Consider the following 19774-nt stretch of genomic DNA (forward strand, 5'->3'; position numbering starts at 1 on the left):
TGCCGTAAGCACAGACGTTATTCGGACGATAAAACCAAGTCAAAAAGTGGATGAAATCTTACAGACTGGGGAGGGGGGAAGGGGGCTGGGGGAAACCCCAAAGGAAAATAAAATAATCCGCAAAAATAGATTCTTTTAAGGTTATTGGACTAAGGGAGAAATGAGACTGTGTTAAACACGGAGGAATCGGCCGTTAAAATGGCTACGCACGGTTAGGTCTGTTCTCCTAAAGGGTGCCTTTAATGTGGTCCGTATGATACAAGCCAGCTAAGGATCCTAAACGAACTCACTGGGCTGGGGGGAGAGGTTTGGACAGACCTGGGGACGCAGGCACCTGGAGAAGGGCCGGGAAATAAAACAAACCCCCCCCAAAAAAACCCCAACCCAAAGGAAAGTCCACGACAAGACAGAAGATCCTGCTTGGTGCGTTCCCAGAACCGAGAGGGGGGGTCCTGCGCGTCCCGGGCCGCGGTCGGAGCTCCGGGAGCCTTCGCTGCCTCCGTCCTCCCCTCTGCCTCGAGAAAGCCCAGACCACTGTGTTACAGACACCAGCACTTGAACTGAAAAGGGGGGTGGGGGGGGGGAAACAACCCCTCCTGGATCAGCTTCCCCCGCCGCGGTTCGAGGGGCAGGGAGAGGGGGCAGAGAAGGCACAAACCTCCTCCCTTCCCGCCCCTCCCTTACGACGCGGAGCACCGCAGCGGGGACGCTGTCGCCACCTTTGCCAGGAGGGGGGGAAACGCCAAGGAGGCCGCAGAGAGACCTCGGGAGCCAGGCGGGGGTCTCCCCAAACCTCCCCGCACCGGCTCCCCCCTCCCTCTTCAGACAGGCCACGGCTGAAGTAAAGGGTTCACAAGTCTCAAATCAAGTCAAATCACTCAAAAGACTGAATTTAGGACTAAAGAGGCGATTCCACTGGAGACGCGATGCGCTCGGAGATGCTAGTTTAAAGTTTCAGGAAAAAGACAGCACTCATTGCAGTAATACCACAGGGTGGGTGCCCTCCCCCGCCCCGTATTTCCTGCTACTCTTTGTTGTCGATGTTTGAATTACAATACGATGTACATCTGTAGTAACGCTGCTCCGGCCAGAGCCCCCCGGGAAGCCCTCGAGCGTCAGAAAGTCCATCGATCCTGTAGTTGGCTTTCACTGCTAAAGCTGTTACTCGCTGAGGCCTCGGGGTTTTGTGTTTGCCGAGTCGAATCTTCCCCTTTTAAACTCTTCCTGCACACCGGACACGTGTCGTGCTGCAAGAGAAAGGCGAGGGGAGGGGGGCTTCAGGGAAACGCCCCTTGCCCGGGCTGCTTTACCCGCACGCTCCCGTCCCACCAGACACGCGGGGCTGGGCTCGGGGCGTCTCGGAGCCGCGGCCGCCTGCGGGCAGAGGCTCTTACCAGCTCTAACCACGGCACGATGCAGTTGCTGTGGAAGAAGTGATTGCACGGTAACTGCCGAACCTGCTCCGCTACTGTGTAGTCCTCTTTGCACACAGGACACTCCAAACCCGTATCTGGAAGAGACGCGCGGAGGAAGGGGGGTGAAGCCGGCAGCTTTAGCGCTCCGGGAATGCCAACGCCGGTCTTGGCAAGCCGGGGTACGTTCGCGTGCAACCTACTGGGGACGGCAGCGCTCGGCAGCCAGGGATCAGAGAAACTCCTTACGTTCTCTGCGTATGACTGGCAACGAAGAAAATGGATCAAACTAAGGGTATTTTAGCCGAGCCCTGCCCAAACTTCCTCGCCCGGAACTAGGGCGGCTGTGCGCCCTCGGCCGCGAGGGACGGCAAAACCCCCGACCCTCTTCCCTCGTAGCAAGCCCCGGACGCTAAGGCAGGTGTCCCGGCGCAGAGACCGAGCTCCCAGCCCCTGCCGGGCTGCGCGGCCTGAGCTCTGTCAGTGCCAACAGGCGAGACCGAGCATTGCAGCATGGAAATTCAGATGCTTCTTGGCTTCCCAGACAAGAAGAGGAGACGTGGGTATATAAAAAGCACCAGACAAAAATATCTGTTGTGGAAACGGCTTTTCTAATCAAACAGTTTGTCTTAATGGAGCATTTTAGTTTCCAGTAATAGAGCGGCTCGGAGGGAAACGGATCCTTTGAGAGGCCTTCGGAGGCAGCCTTCTGCAAACCCAGGGAGAAAAATACCCGGGACGAGCTAATTGCAAAACCATAAACGTTAGGAGAAGCCCACGGGCCTTTGCTGCCAGCTGCGCTGCAAGAACCCGCGAGTCGCACACGACATCTGCGGAGCAGCTCAGCGGGAACACGGTCAGAGCCGCCTCTGCCAGCCCGTCCGACGGGGGAGCGAGCGTCGCGCCAAGCCCAGCTCTAACGAGGCCGTAAACAGCAGCACAAACAGAAGATTTGGGAAGAAGGTAAAGCAATCAGGGGCTTGGCTGGGCGAAAAGGCAGCGCTCAGGGACCGCGCGAGCAGCCTGTGGGACGGACGAGGCCTTTGCTGACGGCCTGAGCTGGCGGGGATCCGAGAGCCCCGGGAGAACCGGCCGCCAGAGATGGCAGCAGCCGCAAAGCTCGGGATCTCCTGAGCGGGGAGACACGAGCGTTTCCAGCCGGAGTCCAGCGTAATTCAGGAGGACGGGGCAGCACTGCCTCCCGCCCCCCCGCGTCAGTCGGGGAGGCACAAGGACGCAGCAAAGAGGCCGATCCTTAGCAGGGGGAGCGGGGGAGCCCAGGGCGCGCGCGCCAAGGTGTCGGGAGACAAGGGACGCGGGGCACCGGCGGCTGCTTCCACCTACCGACTTGTTCCTGAGTTACTGTCACCGTCGGGAGAGATGAGATCTTCTCTTTGTCGGCTGGGGGTGGTCCCGTGTTTTCCAGCTGCCCCAAGAGCTGCGGAGAGGAAAACACGCTGTGCTCAGCAGTACAGACAGGGCTGTGCCCTGCAGAGCGTCGCCACGCAAACACGGCGCACGCAGAGCGCTGCGACCCAGAACCAGCCAGGCACGAGCCGCTCAGCGTCGCCCGTCCCTGCGGGACGTCTCTGACCCGCTCCTAAAGCCCCTGAAGTGACAGGCGCCGCCGGCTTCCCAGACCGGCCGTGTCGCGGCTCCCTCGCCAGCAGCATTCCTGTGGCTCAGCCCTAGGAGCAAGCTCAGGCCCTTTCATCCTAGCTTAGGTATTCGGTGACCGTCCCCTCCTCTGCAGCATTTCTGGCGTCCAAACCTTACTTTAGTGCCTCCAATCTTGGCAATCCCACTTCTAACAGCGTTTCCCTCCACGCGTTTTTCTCTCGCATCAACAGTCGGGAGACTGGAGGGCTTGGGTGGGAAGGGAGGCATCGCCACGGACACGGGAGAGGGTGCTAAGCTACTCCTGGAGGATTTTAAACCGAAAGGGAGTTGGTAGAGATGTGCTGAGAAGAGGAAGAACCTCCTACTGCAGAAACAAGGGAGACTGAGCACCTTCTGCCTCTCCCGAGGCTCGACCGGGCTGTCGGGAGGAAAGAGGAGACCTCCCAGGGCTCCAGAGAGAGGCTGCTTTAGCCGAGTACGGCCGCCAAACCAAGGAGCAGCCGTACCAAAGCCTGCGCTCCTGTGTGCCTGCATCTCCTGCGTGGGGCCTCTGGCGTTCAACGCGGGCTGAGCTCGAGCTGGAGCTGACAGCACCTCCTTCCCCGTGTTACAGTTTCATGACTCATGGGAATTTTATACCGTCAAGACCTAGATTCACCCGGCCATCAGCCCAGGCGGGTTCAAGCACGGTCAGGGAGAGCGCAGAGGAGCGTTTTGAAGAGCCTCATTTAACTTTGAAGGCCACATTAAGATGCCTGAGGCGACGTGAAAGCCTGGACGGGCAGGGGGGGCTGCTCCAGAGCCAGCGCAGAGCCGAGCGGGGCCGCGTACCCAGCCCGCGTCCGAACCGCGACACCAGCCCCGCTGCGCTGCGCTTGCCGGGGCTTGCTCTGCTCTGCCGGGTGCGGGGCGGGAGGAGGAAGGCGCTCTCCGAGCAGCCATGTGGGCCGCAGACTCATTTGGGGAAGCGGTGAGTAAGGCGGGCGAGACGGGTGTGTGATGCAGCCTGGGAAGCCGGGGGCTACTTATGAATGGCAGCAGATGGCTTTGCCAGGCGCTTTTGGGAGGTGTCAGCACGACAACAGCAGCCAGATTAGCTCTCGGTACGGCATCCATCCCAGCGATGCCAACACCCTGGAAAAGACTGTTTGTGGATGGAGGCTGGACACCCCCGATCCTCAAAGGAGCCAGACAATGCTTTCAGGGAACAGGAGCGGACTCGGCTCTTCCCTCCACAAACCACAGGGGGAAAATGGCTCACTGCTGCAAACTGCTGACTCTGGTGACAGACCTGGGGCTGACGCTGGAGATTTTAATCTTAGGCCTCTGCTGAGCCCGTTGCAAGGCACCTGCAAGCCCTGCACCACGCGCGGGTTGACCGAGAGGTGAATTAAGATACTGCTTTTCCACAGGAAAAAGGTCCAACCCCTGCTCTGGGACCCTCTGAAGACACAGGGCGCAAGCAGCCACCGCAGGCCTGTTCCCAGTCCTTGTGTGAAACCCAGGGCTCGTCTCCAGCAGCGGGACCGACCGGAGCGGAGCACAAGGAGTTACAGGCACGGATCAACGCCCAGGCCGGCCGGCTTGGGACTCTCTCCATCCAGGCACGCACGAGGGTCTTACCTGGGTGACAATAGCATCGAGGCCGCTCTGTCCCCACGCATAGTCCCCAGGATTCGAGTGCAGCATCCCACTCCTGCAACGGGAGCAGAGGGTCAAGGAAGCCGTTTCACCCACCCCAAACCAGCCCCGAGGTTTGCACGATCCTCCCAGAGAAGCCACACTGGGGAGACGGAGCTCCTGGGCACCAGACCACTGCTGTTTGCTGGTGTGGAGAGCCCTGATCAGAGCCATGGCCTACGCCGTGCTCGCTACTTACCAGGAAAAAGGGTGTTGAGAGCCAGGAATCGCTGAGTTTGCAAAAAACCCTGCAAAGATCTGCTGTATTATTCTAAAGAGGGGGAGAAAACAAAAAAAAGACCAAGTTGAGCAAACGAATACACGGCAGCAGCAACAGTTTAGCAAGAAGGGGGAGCAACACACAAAACCCTTGCTGTTGCGAGACTCACGCCCCAGGTAAATCCCTCTGCAGAAGGGTGAGCCCCGAGACAGAGGCACGGCGCGACAGAACAAGGGACGGTAACTCATCAGAGCGTGGGAGGGCTGCAAGAGGAAATGACTGAGTTTCCCAGGCACTGACTCGTTTCCCTGTGGCGAGGGTTGGCACCGTTACAGGCAAAACCCACCTTTCCCACCACGCAGCTTCGATTCGTGCCGAGGGGGACAAAGGGCAGCGCATCTGATGGGAAAACCTGCGTTTTCTGGGTCCGAGGGTGGACCACGAGGGCCAGGATCCCATTTCATCAGGTTCCTCCCCAAGATGCCACATTTTTTCCGCTAACGGGGGAGGGAAACGCTTCCAGGGTGTAATTCAAGCACTCACCCTTCGATAGCAGGAGACCTGTCGGGGCGTGAGCTGCCCCGGGATCGGTACCTCCTCGTCATGGGCAATCGCGGGGGTCGGCTTGGTCCCCAGAGGTCGGCGTGGGCTTGGTGGCCCCTCTCGTTGTCCCTGCTGTCTTGATCCAGTGAGCTGCTACTCAGAAAGGGTCTGAAGTCAGGAAAGAACATTGTGTGGTCCAAATGGTCCCAAAGCTGGGGGGAGAAAAGGGGAGACACAAACCACACACGGCTCCGTCACTAAGGCCGGTGACTCCGCTGCCAAGGCGGAGGCGGGGACGTCCACCTCGACAGAAGCGACTGTGCAAATTCATATGGTTACCATGGCTCCCAGAAAAAAAGTCCAGCAAAACCTCTTAATTATAGCCCAAACTAATCAGATGTACCACCCCCGGGAAGACCAACACATCAGCTACGTACGGATCCCAACAACGTGTATTTTGTGAAGCCACCCCAGGGCGCTGCGAGGGTTGGTCTCTCTCCTCCCCGCCATCCCCCCGAGGGATGGGATTTGAGGAGAGACAATGCTGGGCATGCAGGCCCCGAGCCACGGGCTCGCCCAGCGCTCCGAGTCCTCGTGGCCGCAGGCGGCAAATGGATGTGGCCAAAAGAACCAAAGCACAGCTGCCGGAGGAGGGTTTGTGCCTCCGGTTCGGCAGAAGAGAGCAGCACGAAGCGGCGGGTAAGGACAGGTCCCGCACGTGTGACGCTGCTTGGCAGGCTCCGTCCACGCCAGTAAAGCCACCGCCCGGTCCTGCGGCGGATCCGCCTGCTGCTGCGGGGGCGAAAACCCACCCGGCTCCTTGACCGAGTCAAACTGCCAGCCCCGAGCCCGTCCGAGGGCGAGCAGGGGGACAAATGCAGAGCTGCCGGGGGTCCCCGCAGAGCTCCTGGCTACGCTCCCCGCCGCGGGCTGCCAGCCTGCAGAGAAACCAGGGAGGGGGCACAAGAACACCCAGGAACCTGGAGCAAGGCATCCCGAGGCACTGCTCGGAGCCGTGAGCCCCCCCGGCCACCCTCACCTCCAAAACCCATTTGGTTCTATTCCTCCTGCGGTTCTGATCGCCCACGGACTAAAACCAGCCGAGGAGGGCGCTGTGGGTTACGATGTGGGTTTCTGAAAGTAAAACCCCGCTGGTAGGAGCCAACAGAAGGAGCGTCAGACAAGAAACGCTCCGAGCGCCCCGTGGGAGCAAGCTGCTGCTCGCGCTCGAGACGCCCGGGCCCCCTCGGCACCGCAAAAGCCATCTTCCAGCGAGCGGTACCCTCGGATTTACCGCGGGAATTAAATGCTGCGGAGCGTAACGCGAGGGCTGTTCTTTTCTTATTCGTACTAGACCCTCATCGTGCATTATGACACGATCAGAGCGGCTTAATTTCCATTTCACACCAAATTAGCTCGCTTTACAAGTCTCTTACATTGCCCGGTTCAATCCGGTATCGGGAGGAAAGGGAGAAGTCAAGTTTATGACCTGTTCTCTGAATTAATACCCCGCAGAGAGAGTTTTGCTTGTTCTCCTGCTGGTTATGATCAAGACAGAGCTCTGCCTGCCTGCAGCCACACCGCCGAGAGAAGACTTTCATTTATTATTAATCCTAAAAGCCATTTAAATTTACATAGCAGCTTTCACGCAGAGGCATCCCAAAGCTCTCTGTAAACCGACACGTGGGCTACCGGGCGAGATTGCTTTATCTCGCCGAAACACGGGCATTTCTGGGGTACGGCGCTGGGGAGGAGCAATATAAAGGCAACAGCTTTGTTCAGGAGACAAACGGATCCAGCCGAAGAGGAGGGGAGGCAAACCAGCCGTACGTGGGGAACGTGGAAGCAAACGGGAGGGATCCAGATCCGAAACACAAAGCTGTAGAGGAATTTCAGCTATTTGGTGACCCTGTTTCTGGCACTGAACCGAGCGGCTTTGCTGCAGCCCGCGAACGAGGGCTCAGCGACACCTCAGACCCCCCGAATGTACCCAGGGACAACCCCGGCCGACGAGCTGCGACTCCAGACGTCAGGAGCAATCCTGGCAGGAGCGAGGAACAGTTAAAACTCCTCGGTAACCGAGCAAACGAATAACCTGATCTCTGAGCAAGGTCTGCTGGCAGAGGAGACGCACAGAAGTTTTATTTCCATCTGTTTGACACAGCTCAGCTGAAGCCCCGAAGGGAAACAGAGCCCTGCGGAACGGAGCCTGCGATCAGAGCCTAAAGCCGCCCTTCCTTCCCCGGGGTCTGGAAGAGGAGCTGCCGCCACAGCCACGAGCCCGGGGTGACTCAGGCGAGGCCACAGCACCAGTTCAGCGTGGGTACTCGCGGAGCTCGACTCAGGCCGTCAGCACGTGCCCGGCTGTTTGAGTCTTTAGGTAACAGGGTAAGAAGAGACACTGCCAGCCCTTTCTCCCCGAGGTCCACGCAGCTGAGTTACAAGACACGGATTTTGTTAAGTTTGGACTTTTTAGACAGTCGCATTTCTGGTGAAACTCAAGGCAGCAACGAGCAAGGAGGAAAGGGCAGTCGGGCAACACCCTCCCCGGCTGGCTGAGCATCACCGCCACACGCCCTGGCATCCACCAGCACCGAGGGCCGGGGTGTCTTTCTAACATCCTTCTTTTCCTGCCCTGCCCAGTGAGCAAACCTCTGGCAGGTCTCAACCCCGGCAATGTCAACAGTCTCCTCAACATTTGCCAAGTTCCTGAAAACTCTTAGGAAGATCAGCTGTCCTTTTTGCGAGGCAGTAAGGGAAGATGCCTTAAGTAATGCACCCGGAGCCAGGGCTGAAAACCCCTTCGTGGCTAAAAACAAACAACCCCAAAGTAAGACAGCAAAACTCACCTCTGCAAACTGTGTGGATGGGCTGTCGTCTATGCCACTGCCATCTAGAAAACTGCAGAAAAACAGGCACGTGAGAGCAGGTCACCCCTCAGAAATCAGCTCCCTTCGGGGGTTAAATACAGGCGGGAGCGAGACAGTCTCCGTGTGGTCTGAGAGAAGAGGGATGAGCAAACAGAGCCGGCCTGCGTGAGCACAGCGGGATAATTCCTAGGGCCAGAAAGGGACTATCAAAATTAAAAGGCTAGTTTGTGTGCCAGCGCCCCGTGCACAACCTGACCGTGGAAGAGCCGCGGTTTCTAACTACCAGGACTCTGGAAGAGCCTCCTAAGAGGAGGCATTTGAGGTGGAGCATCATCATTTTGCAAACAGGATCGTGCACCAAGTGCCCCAGAGGACCCCTCCGGTCTCGCCTGAAGCGCCAGGTATACGCCTATATGTAAGAAGAGGACGTAGTGTGACATGAATTCACCTCCCCGGTGACACCCGGCCCCAGAGCCCTGCTGTGGCAAGGCTCAGGCAGCAAAGGTTCACGCAGTCGCTGCTGCCCTCTCATCTCGCCTACCCCCAACCCAAATAAAGCAGTTTTCTCAGCAATTACTCAAGACCGAATGCGTAAGTGCTGAACAGGCATGATTTTGGATCCCTACTCTGCAGGCAGCGTGTTCTGCTGGCTGACAACGACCAAATCCTAGGGGGAAAAGGTATTTCCTTCTCTCTTGGCCTGACTGGAGAGGTGGTCAGGAGGCTGAGCTGGGGCCAACAGAGGGAAAGAGAAAGGTACTGGGAATCACCGAGATTCAAGCTCGATTCCTTTTTGCTCTAATAGACCAAAGAAACAGGTGTCAAAAACCTGTAAGCGCTTCGCTCTTGGAACCTCGTGCAGCCTCAATTCACGACTCCCATCTTCTCGGAAGCCTTCCCCAAAACCCTCCGTGGTGCTCTAGCATGAGACCGATGCCACGCGCGTTTTCAGCCTCATCCGCTATCAAGGCCAAATTCACACTAATATATAAGCTTTTCTATTGCATTCCCTATTTTATCCTCCTTGTCCACGGTTTTTAGAGGCTTTTACACCAGAAGCGTGCAGTAAAACAAGCAGTGCGTCGATGCGTACGTTACCTGGAATCATCTGTGACTTCTTCGATAAAGCCAGATTCACATCTCGGGCAAGTGTACTCCTGTAAAGACAGAGGAAACCAGGTTTAGCCACCGAGCTTGCGATCTCAGGAAAAAGGCAGAGCTCACAAGGTTACGCACCAGGCGCCTGTCGCCGATTCCTGAGCTCCCCCTCCCTGTAAAGGCGCTCTGGAAGACCAGCGTTTCGGTTTCATTAAGAGGGTTTCAAAGCCCGGCGGTCACAGCAGATATTACTAACCTCAGTTGACAACGGCGGAACGGAAAGACGCCCTTATCAAGATCACGCCAGGTTAGCGGTGGACCAAAGAAAAATGAATTAAAAAACCCAACACACCCACAGCCTGAAGCCTGTCCAGATACGGACATTTAAGAGAAGAGCCATTTCCAAACCTGCTGCAAAGCACCAGGACAAGGCCAGTTCCCAGCCCCGGCGATGGAAAGCAAGTCACTTCAATTTAACTGGTGTCGGAGAGACGACGAGACGCTGGCAGCGCAGCTCCGACGGGGAGCTGGATCTGCCGCCGCTCGCACCGCGGGGAGGACGGCTCTCGCAGGGAACTGAGAGAGATGCTCTGCAATTATCAGTCAGAGCATAAATTTTTTTTTTTTTCCTATTTCCATAAACAGGGGCGCCATACACAAGCCAGGCTCGCCAGCTATTCGTCACCGATGGCACCTCTGCCTGCCGCTCCGTCCTCCCGCCGAGCGCGCCATCCCTTTACCGAGCAAAGGCTTCGGGCTGCTGAGAAGGGAGTGCGCAGCCCCAGGGCTGCTTTCCCTGGGGCATCACCTGGATAAAAAGCAGCTCTTCTCAAAGCCACCAAAATCCCAACCCACAAGGCTCAAACATTCACCTTTCCCGCCGCCGGCTCCCTCCGAGCCTGCCCTGCCAGCCAAAGCGCCGCCGGACCAGTAGCAAGGTGCTGGTCACCAGCGAGGCAGGATGGAGGTGGATGGGGTTGCTCTGGTGCTGCCCGGGGGCAAACATGGGTGCAGGGAATATCAGCCAGGGCTTGCACCAGCAGGGAAAGGGAAGGCCTCCGTCCTTGCGACTCCATCGGCACAGCGACGCTGGTTATCCAGCAGGAGGAACGGAAGGCGAGCGTCTTTGCCATCCTCCACCCGCGATAAGGGCACCCCCAGCTGCACGACCACGCGGCGGTCCCGGCTTCGGCGCCGCGGAGCAGAAGAGCTGCTCGCAGGGAACCGTAGCGGCAGCTGGAGCTTTCAGGAGCGGTGGGAAAAAGCTCATTAGGGAAGAAACGTTTCTCTGCCTTCATTGTGAGAGCCTGCGTTTTGTCCGAGAGCTGCGGATCTGCTTCAGGTTAGGGAAAAACGTTGCCAAAACCAAAAAGTGCCCCCAGATTTTCCCTCCCCAGCCTGACCCGCTGCAGGGCGGCAGGAGACAGAGCGCTCCCAAAAACCCACGCTCTGGGCAGTGATTTTTCCAACCCATGATTTGTGGGGTCTCTGTCCAAAAATAAAGCCTCCTGATAAGGATCTTGCTTTCTTTCCTCACACTTCCCACACCACAGGAAAAAAAAAAACCCTGCCGGCGTCCCGTGAGCCACAACCTCAAGCTCTTGGCATCAAATCCTGCTACCTAGACCTGCAGCCTGACCAGGAAGGGGAAAGATAAGACGAGACACCCAAGCCATGGGCACACCAGTCGCTCCAGCTCCTTCCTTTGAACTCCCAACACGCTGCCCAGCTTGAGGACCCGTCGAATTCCCGGCGCAGCGTTCCCAGGGCCGGGGCGCAGACGAGACATCTCCCAGCCCTGTAACACAACGCCTTGGCAGAGGCAGCTCCGAGTTCATCCACGCCTTTTTTCCGCTTTCATGAAACACAGCCTTCGTCTCATCCCCTGCCACCGTACGGCTCCGTATCGTTTTCCCGCTGAATCTGCATTTCCCTAGGAATGGCACAAAAGCCCTCTAGACACCTCAGTTAATCTCATTTTGCTCTTTTCCCCCCGAAGCAGAGCATTAGCTGGCAATATTTACCAGGTGCTGCGCTTACGCCGCGGCACCTCGCCCGCCGGCTTGCCAGCTGGAGCGGCTCCAGAGATGGAGAGAGCGGCGGGGGGCTGCCCGCAGCAGCCCGGCTCCCAAAACACGCGCGACACCCCAGCCGCCGACGGGAGAGGCCGAGCACAGGTTTTCACAAAGGCCCATTTTAGGCAGCCAAACATGTGGTGTATTTTCAAAAGAGCTCCAGCCTTGAGTATAATGGGAACTGATGGGTGATGAGCTTTTAGAAAGGAGGGGAAAAAAAAAACCCAACGTGTCTGGGGCTTTCGGCTTTGCACCCGTGAGCCGCAGGGCTAACGCGAACGGACGCGTGCGTTTGGAAGAGGAATGCGGGTCGCTCGGCCCTGCGCGGGAGCGAACCGCGGGGACGAACGCCACCACGGCGAGCGCGGCCGGGGGTACGGCACGGACCCACCTCTCTACAAAAAATTACCATACGAAGGGGGAGAAAAAAGAGCTCTTTTCTTTCTGGGGGGAAAGGCCCAGACGCTGGGTCTGAGCTGCAAATTAGAAGCGAGGAGCGGTGAATGCCTGGGATTTCTTAGAAGTAATGAATAGGTACCGAATCAAGAGCTAGGCACTAAAATACCGGGGTCAAAAAGCTCATTCCATACTACACCACCAGGCTTCAGAGCACTACCAAACCAGGAGGACGTTCTGCGCCGCCTAAAAATCCTTCGCTTAATTCATTTCCAGCGTTTTCCCTGTCAAAACGGCCACGTTAGAAAGACTTTTTGTTTTCCTAAACTTAGCAGCAGGCTGCGCCAGCGGGGACGCTGCAGGTCCGATGCGTTTCTGGAAGCTTTTGAATGTTTCTTTTTATGTTATAAGCTGTATGGAAATTACCAGCATCTTGCCCAGAAGCTCGAATGTACAGTCAGAGCATGAGGAGAGATAAAAATGGCATTTGGGATAAATAGCAACAGGGGGGAGGGAGAAGGGGAACCAGAACAGACGACGGGAGGTGGGCGGGATGCTGCAGAGCCATCGCACGCACGGGGCAGCACGAGCCCTTCGCCTTACCTCCCCGCTTTCTGCGAGAGGTTTAGGGATGCACCGGGCAGCCCCGGTCTCTGCCAGAGCCTCCTGCCCGCACAGGCGTGCCGTGTCCCGAGAACTGCCACCGTGACCGTTCCGGTGAGCACAGGGACCTTGTTCCCCAAGCGGGATCCAGCCACAGCGTGAAGAGACTTTCCAGGGAGGAACGGCAGCATCCCATCGCTCCGACTCCCCTCCAGCCTGGCGGTCTGTGCTTCCCAGAAGGAAAATAAAAGAAATTCCCACCCGGAGCCCTGGCTGCCTGTGGCTCTGCCCGACGGGAACCCGCTGCGCCCTGCTCACGAGAGACACCCACTCGCTAGGGGAAAGCGGCCAGCTGACTTCCTAAGCAGCCAGAACTGGGTGGCACGCACACGTCTAGCCTAAGCACGTCTGTCAGGAGCTATGTTGCTAGACTTGATCCCATGTCGGGGCAGGAAGGGTGGACTAGAAGGTTTTTCAGCCTCTGGTTCGTGGGTCTGTACACCCAGGTGGTCTCCAAGCACCCCCAAAACACAGGGAAAGATGCAAAAGTAACTCTAATTAAGAAGCAAGCAAAGGTGTGCAGCGGCAAACCGGTCTAAGTTTTGAGGTCCCCGCAGAAAACTGAATTTAAAGACTACAAAAGCGACACGCAGGGTGCTCCGGCCCACCTGCCGCGCCGTTTGGGTTCTCGGGCTGAGCGGGCAAAGCACGGCACGCAGCCAGGCTCCGGCAGAGGCACCGCTCACGCCTCCGCCCCGTTCATCGTCCCGCCCAACTCCCCCCGCTCAGGGGAGGCTACGGCACCCGAAGGCAAGCGCCCTGTGCCGTGCCGACGAGGCCACGGCCGCACGGCCTGTCCTGCCGGCTCAGCCTTTCGTCACGGCGCGTTCGGCACCGTCAGCACCTTTCCAGCTCAGGCGCCGCTCCCGAGCCGCTCCCAACCACCGCGGCCGAGGGTAGCGGTGTTAGTTTGTCACCCTCGCCCGCACGGCAGGGCTCCAGCCGGCCCCTTCTCGCGTTCTCCTGGCTATTGCAGCCGCCGGCGACGTGGAGAGGAGACATCAAAGCAAGGTCCCCCATCAGCGAGACCCCAACGACCGAGAGAGCATAAGGCAAGCTGAGTTTTCCCCGACTCTTGCTCCGTCCAGCAGCTGCGCACGCTTCTACTTCAGTCGCTTGTCCTCCCCTCGATGGCCACGAGCCCGTCCCACAGCTCTAACCCTGGCTGTAACTTCACTGCGTTCCCCTCTCCTCGCCAGGCAGGATAACTCAGCCCCAGCGCCCCGGGCCTGGGTTGACTCCTTTGTCTTTGCCGAATTAAATATCCCTCCTGTAATCCCCACGGCTGCAGCAATAGTTACTCCCGAAGTACTGGGCAACATCGCTCTGCACCGTCCAAACTGGCTTCACCCAGGGGGCAGCCGTTCCTTGCATTAAATAAATGACGTGGTTTATATTGACATGGGTGAAAAGAACTCTTGCGGGATTGCGATTCTGAAACCCAACAGCACAGGTTCGGTCTCCAGCTCAGGAGATGCTTCAGCACGGGGAGCTCTAGAAGGAAGACTGCTCAGTAACCTATCATTTTCCACCACCTTGTCCCTAATCCCTTCCCTAGTCCCTCTCGGAAAGAAGATCCAGGGCTCAAATGATCCAAGACAGCTAACTTTATGCAAAAAAAAAACCAAAACAGCTCCGGGACAACATCCCCCTCACCTGCTCGCTCCTGTACGAAGCCACGCGCCGTCTCCTCCGCCCCGAGACCTGACCTCGGAACTTGCTGCTTCTCCTTCTGCCCCGGCGCGGGGACAGGGCCCGCGGCGAGACGCAGACACACCTTTGTTATCGAGGTTAATCGCGTTGTCACCGGCGTTGGAGGCGGCGACGATCGCATCCCAACCGTGACTCCGTTTCAGCATCGCCGCGCGGTTCATCAGCCGATTCAAGCGCAAGGGAAACTCCGAAACACCGGACGCCCGGGCGGCGGCTTTTAACCGTGTGTGGCACCGGGTGGATGCTCTCACCCTCGGCCTTCATCCAGAGCTCTTCATGGGTAAGGAAATGTGGAGGGAGAACAGCTCCCCAACAGCTCCCCTCCTGGCTCACTCCCAGCCAAGACCGCCCGGCTTCACACCAGTGGAGGACCACCGGGGGGGGGTCAGGCCATTTTGGCGGGGAGAGGAGCCTCGCACAGATGAAACCAGCTGGCCACAGCAGGGACATCGCTCCAGCTTCCTCCCTCCGCCTCTGGGGAGGGCGGCACGGGGCCGAAATGAGCACACACGGCAGCAGTCGGCACTGTGGGAGAACCGAAATCCCTGCTCAGCTTTCCCTCTCACCCATCCAGCCACATGTTCTCTCTCTCTGTTTTTTTCCTCCCCGCTTTAAAATAAAAACAGATCCACAGGGCTGGAGCCCCATCAGGACAAGCACCCGCTGCTCACAGCAAACTGAAATAGCCAGCGGGGGATATCGTTAAATGTCAGCCGGCTTCTCAGCATCAAACCAGCGCTGGGCGGGCAGCGATCAACCCAGCGAAGCCCCAGCCTCCCATTAACACCACGGGCCCCGAAAGGGCCCGGGGTGACCCATGGAGGCGCTGTCCCCGCTCGGGGCACCCACATTTCGGGGTGTGCGGGCAAGGAGCGATGCCTACGCCGCCTCTGCCCGCTCTCCGGGAGGTCCCAGCTTACTGCTGAAGCGAGAAGACACAGCAGCTTCACCAAGGACGGCCTCCGCACCTGAAGCCGATGGGCTGGGAGCCCTCGCCAGGTCCCGGCAACAAACACCGTGGGGGCTGCGTGCTCATTTGGGAGGAGGCAGCGGCCCCACGCTTCTAAATCTTGCCTGACGAGCAGCAGATCCTCCTGCTTGGAGGGGGTCAGTACGAAGAACAACCTCCCGGACGGAGAAACAACCTGCAGCCAGGGTTTTAGTTTAGGTTGCCGTTATCCTGGTGAAAGCAGTTTAAAAAAAACCCCAAAAACCAGCGCGCTCAGCATTTCTTTTGTTTTTGCAGAGACAGGGAGGGAAGTTACCTTTCTGGGATGAGAGAAAAAGAGGTGGGAGGCGTGGGACCGTGTCCTGGTCCCAGCAAACGGGTCCAGCTTTTCCCAGTTTATCACTTTTGGTTTTGCAGATCCTGCCTCACGGAGCCAGTAATTGCCCCACGGGAGGTAAACTGAGGCACAGAGAGAGTTACGGCCCCAAAATAAATCAGCGCTGGGTCAGACTGGGGTGCACCCCGCAGGGTGATGGCCAGGCAGCCCGGAGGGCCAAGGGGACCCTCCAAGGGCCGACCAAAGGGGAGCACGAGAGCAGCTCCAAGGTCACCCCGCTGCAAGCATGGGCAGAGCAGCTCCATGGCCACGTCCTCCCCGCAGCCAGGGGTCCAGAGGACACCCCTATGCCAACCGTCCCCGAGTCACGGGGTCAACACTGACCGTGGCTGGGCCAGCCACACTCCTCACAGCGCGTCTGGGCGGCGAGTAAGGATTGCAACAGCCTCTCCAAGCCGAGCCGACCAGCCAGGGAAGGGCATAAGGAAGTTCTGGCTACGTTTTCCTTCAAAGGCATGATGTGAAGGAACAGGTTTGGGGACGACTGACGGTCCCCAGCAAGTCACAGGAACCTGTCCGTCCCCATCCCCACCCCAGGGCCAGGCCAGAAGACGACCAGCGATCTCAAAAGAGCAAAAATATTCATTACCGTGGCAGGCACAAGCTCCAAATAGATGTTTTCATACGCAGACTGTAACAATCTGCATTTCTAGACTCACAAAAGCTCTATGACGCTTATCCCTACCCGAATTCCAGCCTCCTCCGGACGGGAACGAGAGCAGACCCCAGCGGGAGAGGCAAAACAACAGCCTCCACCTAGGCCTTAACCCTGAGCTGGGTTTCTGGGTGCTCTTGAAATAGAAACTGGAGCAAGACATGCCGGGAGAGCTGGGCAAGCCATCCTCCAGGCAGAGAATGCAGCGACCTCCTTCATGCCCACGCAAAGCAGAACGGACTTCGGTCCGCCCGGGCTCCCAATTTAGAAGCGAAGGAAATCGCTCGCGGCACGCCAGATCTGAGCAAAGGGAAGCCAGCGGAGGTTTGATGTAAAGGCGTTTCGTGGAGCAGGCCTGGAGTTTTACTCCCAGGTCAAAGAAGAAAGATTACTGAGGCTCCAGGAAAGCCTGAGCCTTGGGGATGGACGGGGTTTGAGCGCGTTTTGGACAGTCATTCTTTTAACAAAGTAGATTTTGAAACACTGGAGGATAAAGTGCCGAAGTCAGTGACAGATGGAAGGGGTGTAAAAAGAGAGCAGAGCAAAATCTGGGAGACAGGAGGGAAGAGAAGCACCCAAAGGTGAAGCTACCGGCTCCAGAGGAGAGGTGTTGGGATGGATTTGGATGCAGATATCCAACTTCCATCCTGTCGGATGAGGATAAGCCTCGGTGGGCTGCTCATGCCTGCAGAAGCCCCCACTAGAGGCCATGCTGGGGCCCCGCGCCCGGGCTGCAAGTGCTGCCGGAGCCCGCGTGCCCCCCTCTTGCTGCTGAGGGGCCACATTGCTCCGTCTGCCTGGATTTTACAGAAACCGGGGAAGGGGTCTTGGCACCCAAGGGGTCTGTGCGTGGCCTCGCCCCTGTCTGGGCAACGGAGAAGGACAGGGAGGGCTCCAACACCCTCGGACAGTAAAGGAGCAGAGAAAACCCGCAACGCACAGCTCCAAAATGAACATTTTTGGGTTAATGCAGCTGCTAACTCCCTGCCCGCAGAGCCCGGGGCGCCCGCAGGTGACAGGAGACACGGTCCCCCACAGCAGCACAGCAAGGACAGCTCGTGAATCGGACTTGGATGTAGACGCAGCCTGTGGAAGGACACAGGCAGCCGGATGAAGGTGGCCGCCTGGCTCACCTCCTCCTCCTCCTCCTGCTGCTGCTGCCCCGCACGCCAGCACTGTCTGCACCCCCCGCACCCCTTCCCAGGCTGGGCACTGGGATTATACCCACGGCCACAGGGAAGAGGAGCATCAGCCTCTTCTCCCCAGGTGTCCCCCAACCTCAGCAATCACAGGCCAAACCACCCACCCCCAAAACCCCCAAACCGGGGGGATATCGAGCCCAGACCCCCTCTGAGCTGCCTCGCTGAGGGATTTGTCACCTCCCTGCTTGCCCCTCTAGGGTTGGGGGCATTGGGCTCCCCAGACACGGGGGACTCCGTCCCACCGAGCTGGGGCTCAAGCTCCCTCCTCCTCCTCCCCGGGAGGGACAGCAGTGATGAAGAACCCCTCGCAGGCTCAGTTAGTGGGTGGGAGCTGGGGGTCACCCCTGCAAGGGGGCCACATCGAGACCCCCAGCTGCTCTCTGCAGTCCTCTGCAGGGACATCAGCGCTTCCAAAAAGGATGAGAGGCCTCATCCCCTCCTACAGATGTCAGGGTGCAGGTGAACCTGTCCTCAAGGCTTTTGGGGGGGTCACCACTCTCTGAAGTCAGCAGAGTTGGGGGGGCACCGTGCCCCCACAAGGTTCAGCAGGATTTGAGAGCTCACCCCTTCCTACGGGATGTGGGATGGGGGGGAGGTGTGCCCTTAACCACTGGGGTTCTGGAGAATCGCCCCCCTTCCCCATGGGATTTTGGGCTCACCCTTTCCCTGCAGGGTTGAGAAAAATTTGGGGGTATCACACCACCCTTCAAGGCATTGTGGGGCAGCCCTGTTTCAGGGTGCACCCCTTCCCCACAGGATGGGGGGCAGCTCTTCCCTGTGAGGGTGACGGAGGGGATTGGGGGCTCACCCCTGCCTGCAGGGGTGGGGGGCCGGCCTCCCTCAGGGAGGTTCGGGGCGGGGATGGGGGGGCTGCCCTTCCTTCCTCGGGGGCGGTTTGGGGAAGGGGTGGGGGGGCTGCCCTTCCACGGGGGTGGGGTTTGGAAGGGCGGCTGCCCTTCATTCCTCGGGGAGGGGTGGGGAGGGGTTGGAAGGGGTTGGGGGGGGGGGGGCTGCCCTTCCTTCCTCGGGGGAGTTTAGCGAAGGGATGGGGGGGCTGCCCTTCCTCGGAGGGGTTGGGGAGGGGATGGGGGGGCTGCCCTTCCTCCGGGGGCGCTGGGGAGGGGATGGGGGTTACCCCCCCAAGTTGTACCCCAGCAGGCTGCCCCCCGCGGGAGTTCTGTGGGGGGATGACGGGTCCGACCCCATCAGCCCCGCCGGGGGTTTAAGGGGGGGGGGAAGCGGCGCTGAGAGGCCTCAGCCTCAGCCTCCCCCCAGCCTCGCCCCCCCAGCCCCTCAGCCCCCGGTGCTTACCGGCAGCTTAGGGCTGACCTCCCCCTTGCAGCTGTGGCAGAAGAAACGGTGCTGGGACACGGCGGCCGCCGCCGCCGAGGCCTCCGCCATCTTCTCTCTCCCCGCCTCCGCCGGCTCCCTGCCGTCAGTCCTCCGTTGAAGCAGCGAGGCCGCGCGAGGCCGGGTAGAGCGTCACCGGAACGACCCGCTAGCCTCAAACTTCCGGTTACGCTCCTCTGCTCCGGGCCGAACAACGAGTGTGCGTGGGTAGAGCGCCACCTCGGCCCGACGAGACGGCGCGGGTAGAGTATCGCCTGGCCCGATCCTCCAGCGCCGCCACGGGGGGCGCGGCCGGAAGTAGCGGTGGGGAGCCGGAAGTGCCGGTTGCCATGGCGGCCGCATGGCCCTAGGCCGGGCCTGGGTGAGTGAGGGGCTGGCGGGTGCCCTCCGGCGGGGCTGCCGTCCTTCGGGAGGGGACACGGGACCCCAGCCCTCGGTGGGGGGCCATCCCCCTGGAGGGGACACAGGGACACCTGTGACAGGGCTGCCATCCCCCTGGGAGGGGGACAGGACCTGGGAGGGGACACAGGGTCACCTCTGAGAGGGCTGCCATCCCTCGGGAGGGGACACAGGGACCCCTCTGACATGGCTGCCGCTTGGGTGGTGGGTCCCATGGACCCAGGCCCCCTCAGGCGGGGCTGCCATCTCCTGGGGGTGGGACACAGGGACCCCGACCCCTCTGATCGGACCCCAGCCCTCCGTGGGAGGCCATCACCTGCGACCAGCCGTGTGCCAGAGCGTCCGTCCCCTCTCCATCTTCCATCTGTATTTTCTGTCAAGTCACCAGTGACAGGACAAGAGAAAATGGCCTCAAGCTGCACCAGGGGAGGCTTAGGTTGGATATTGGGAACAATTTCTTCACTGAAAGCATGGTCAGGCCCTGGCACAGGCTGCCCAGAGAGGTGGGGGAGTCACCGTCCCTGGGGGTGTT

At 59.2% G+C, this 19774-nt stretch overlaps 1 protein-coding gene across 1 annotated transcript; it reads right to left on the bottom strand.

Moving 5' to 3' along the window:
* Positions 1-66: 66 nt before the first annotated feature.
* RNF115 (ring finger protein 115) lies at positions 67-18994 on the bottom strand. The gene is made up of 9 exons (XM_075074892.1): positions 18805-18994; positions 9444-9502; positions 8325-8376; positions 5476-5687; positions 4912-4983; positions 4656-4728; positions 2757-2850; positions 1395-1510; positions 67-1247 (listed from the first exon to the last, which is right to left on the bottom strand). Exons 1-9 carry the CDS (start codon positions 18892-18894, stop codon positions 1116-1118), a joined length of 900 nt encoding a protein of 299 aa, XP_074930993.1. The 5' UTR covers positions 18895-18994; the 3' UTR covers positions 67-1115.
* Between the last annotated feature and the right edge of the window lie 780 nt (positions 18995-19774).

Source organism: Phalacrocorax aristotelis, chromosome 25 (genome assembly GCF_949628215.1).
Source record: "Phalacrocorax aristotelis chromosome 25, bGulAri2.1, whole genome shotgun sequence".
NCBI classification, from domain to species: Eukaryota; Metazoa; Chordata; class Aves; order Suliformes; family Phalacrocoracidae; genus Phalacrocorax; species Phalacrocorax aristotelis.

What these genes read in the sequence shown, in the direction of transcription:
- RNF115 (XM_075074892.1), bottom strand. Translation starts at nt 18,894, where the DNA reads ATGGCGGAGGCCTCGGCGGCGGCGGCCGCCGTGTCCCAGCACCGTTTC. An exon ending in GAAGTCACAGATGATTCCAG is followed by an intron (nt 8,377 to 9,443) that starts GTAACGTACGCA and finishes GTTTTTCTGCAG; the next exon opens with TTTTCTAGATGGCAGTGGCA. An exon ending in AGGTCTCCTGCTATCGAAGG is followed by an intron (nt 4,984 to 5,475) that starts GTGAGTGCTTGA and finishes CCCCCTCTTTAG; the next exon opens with AATAATACAGCAGATCTTTG.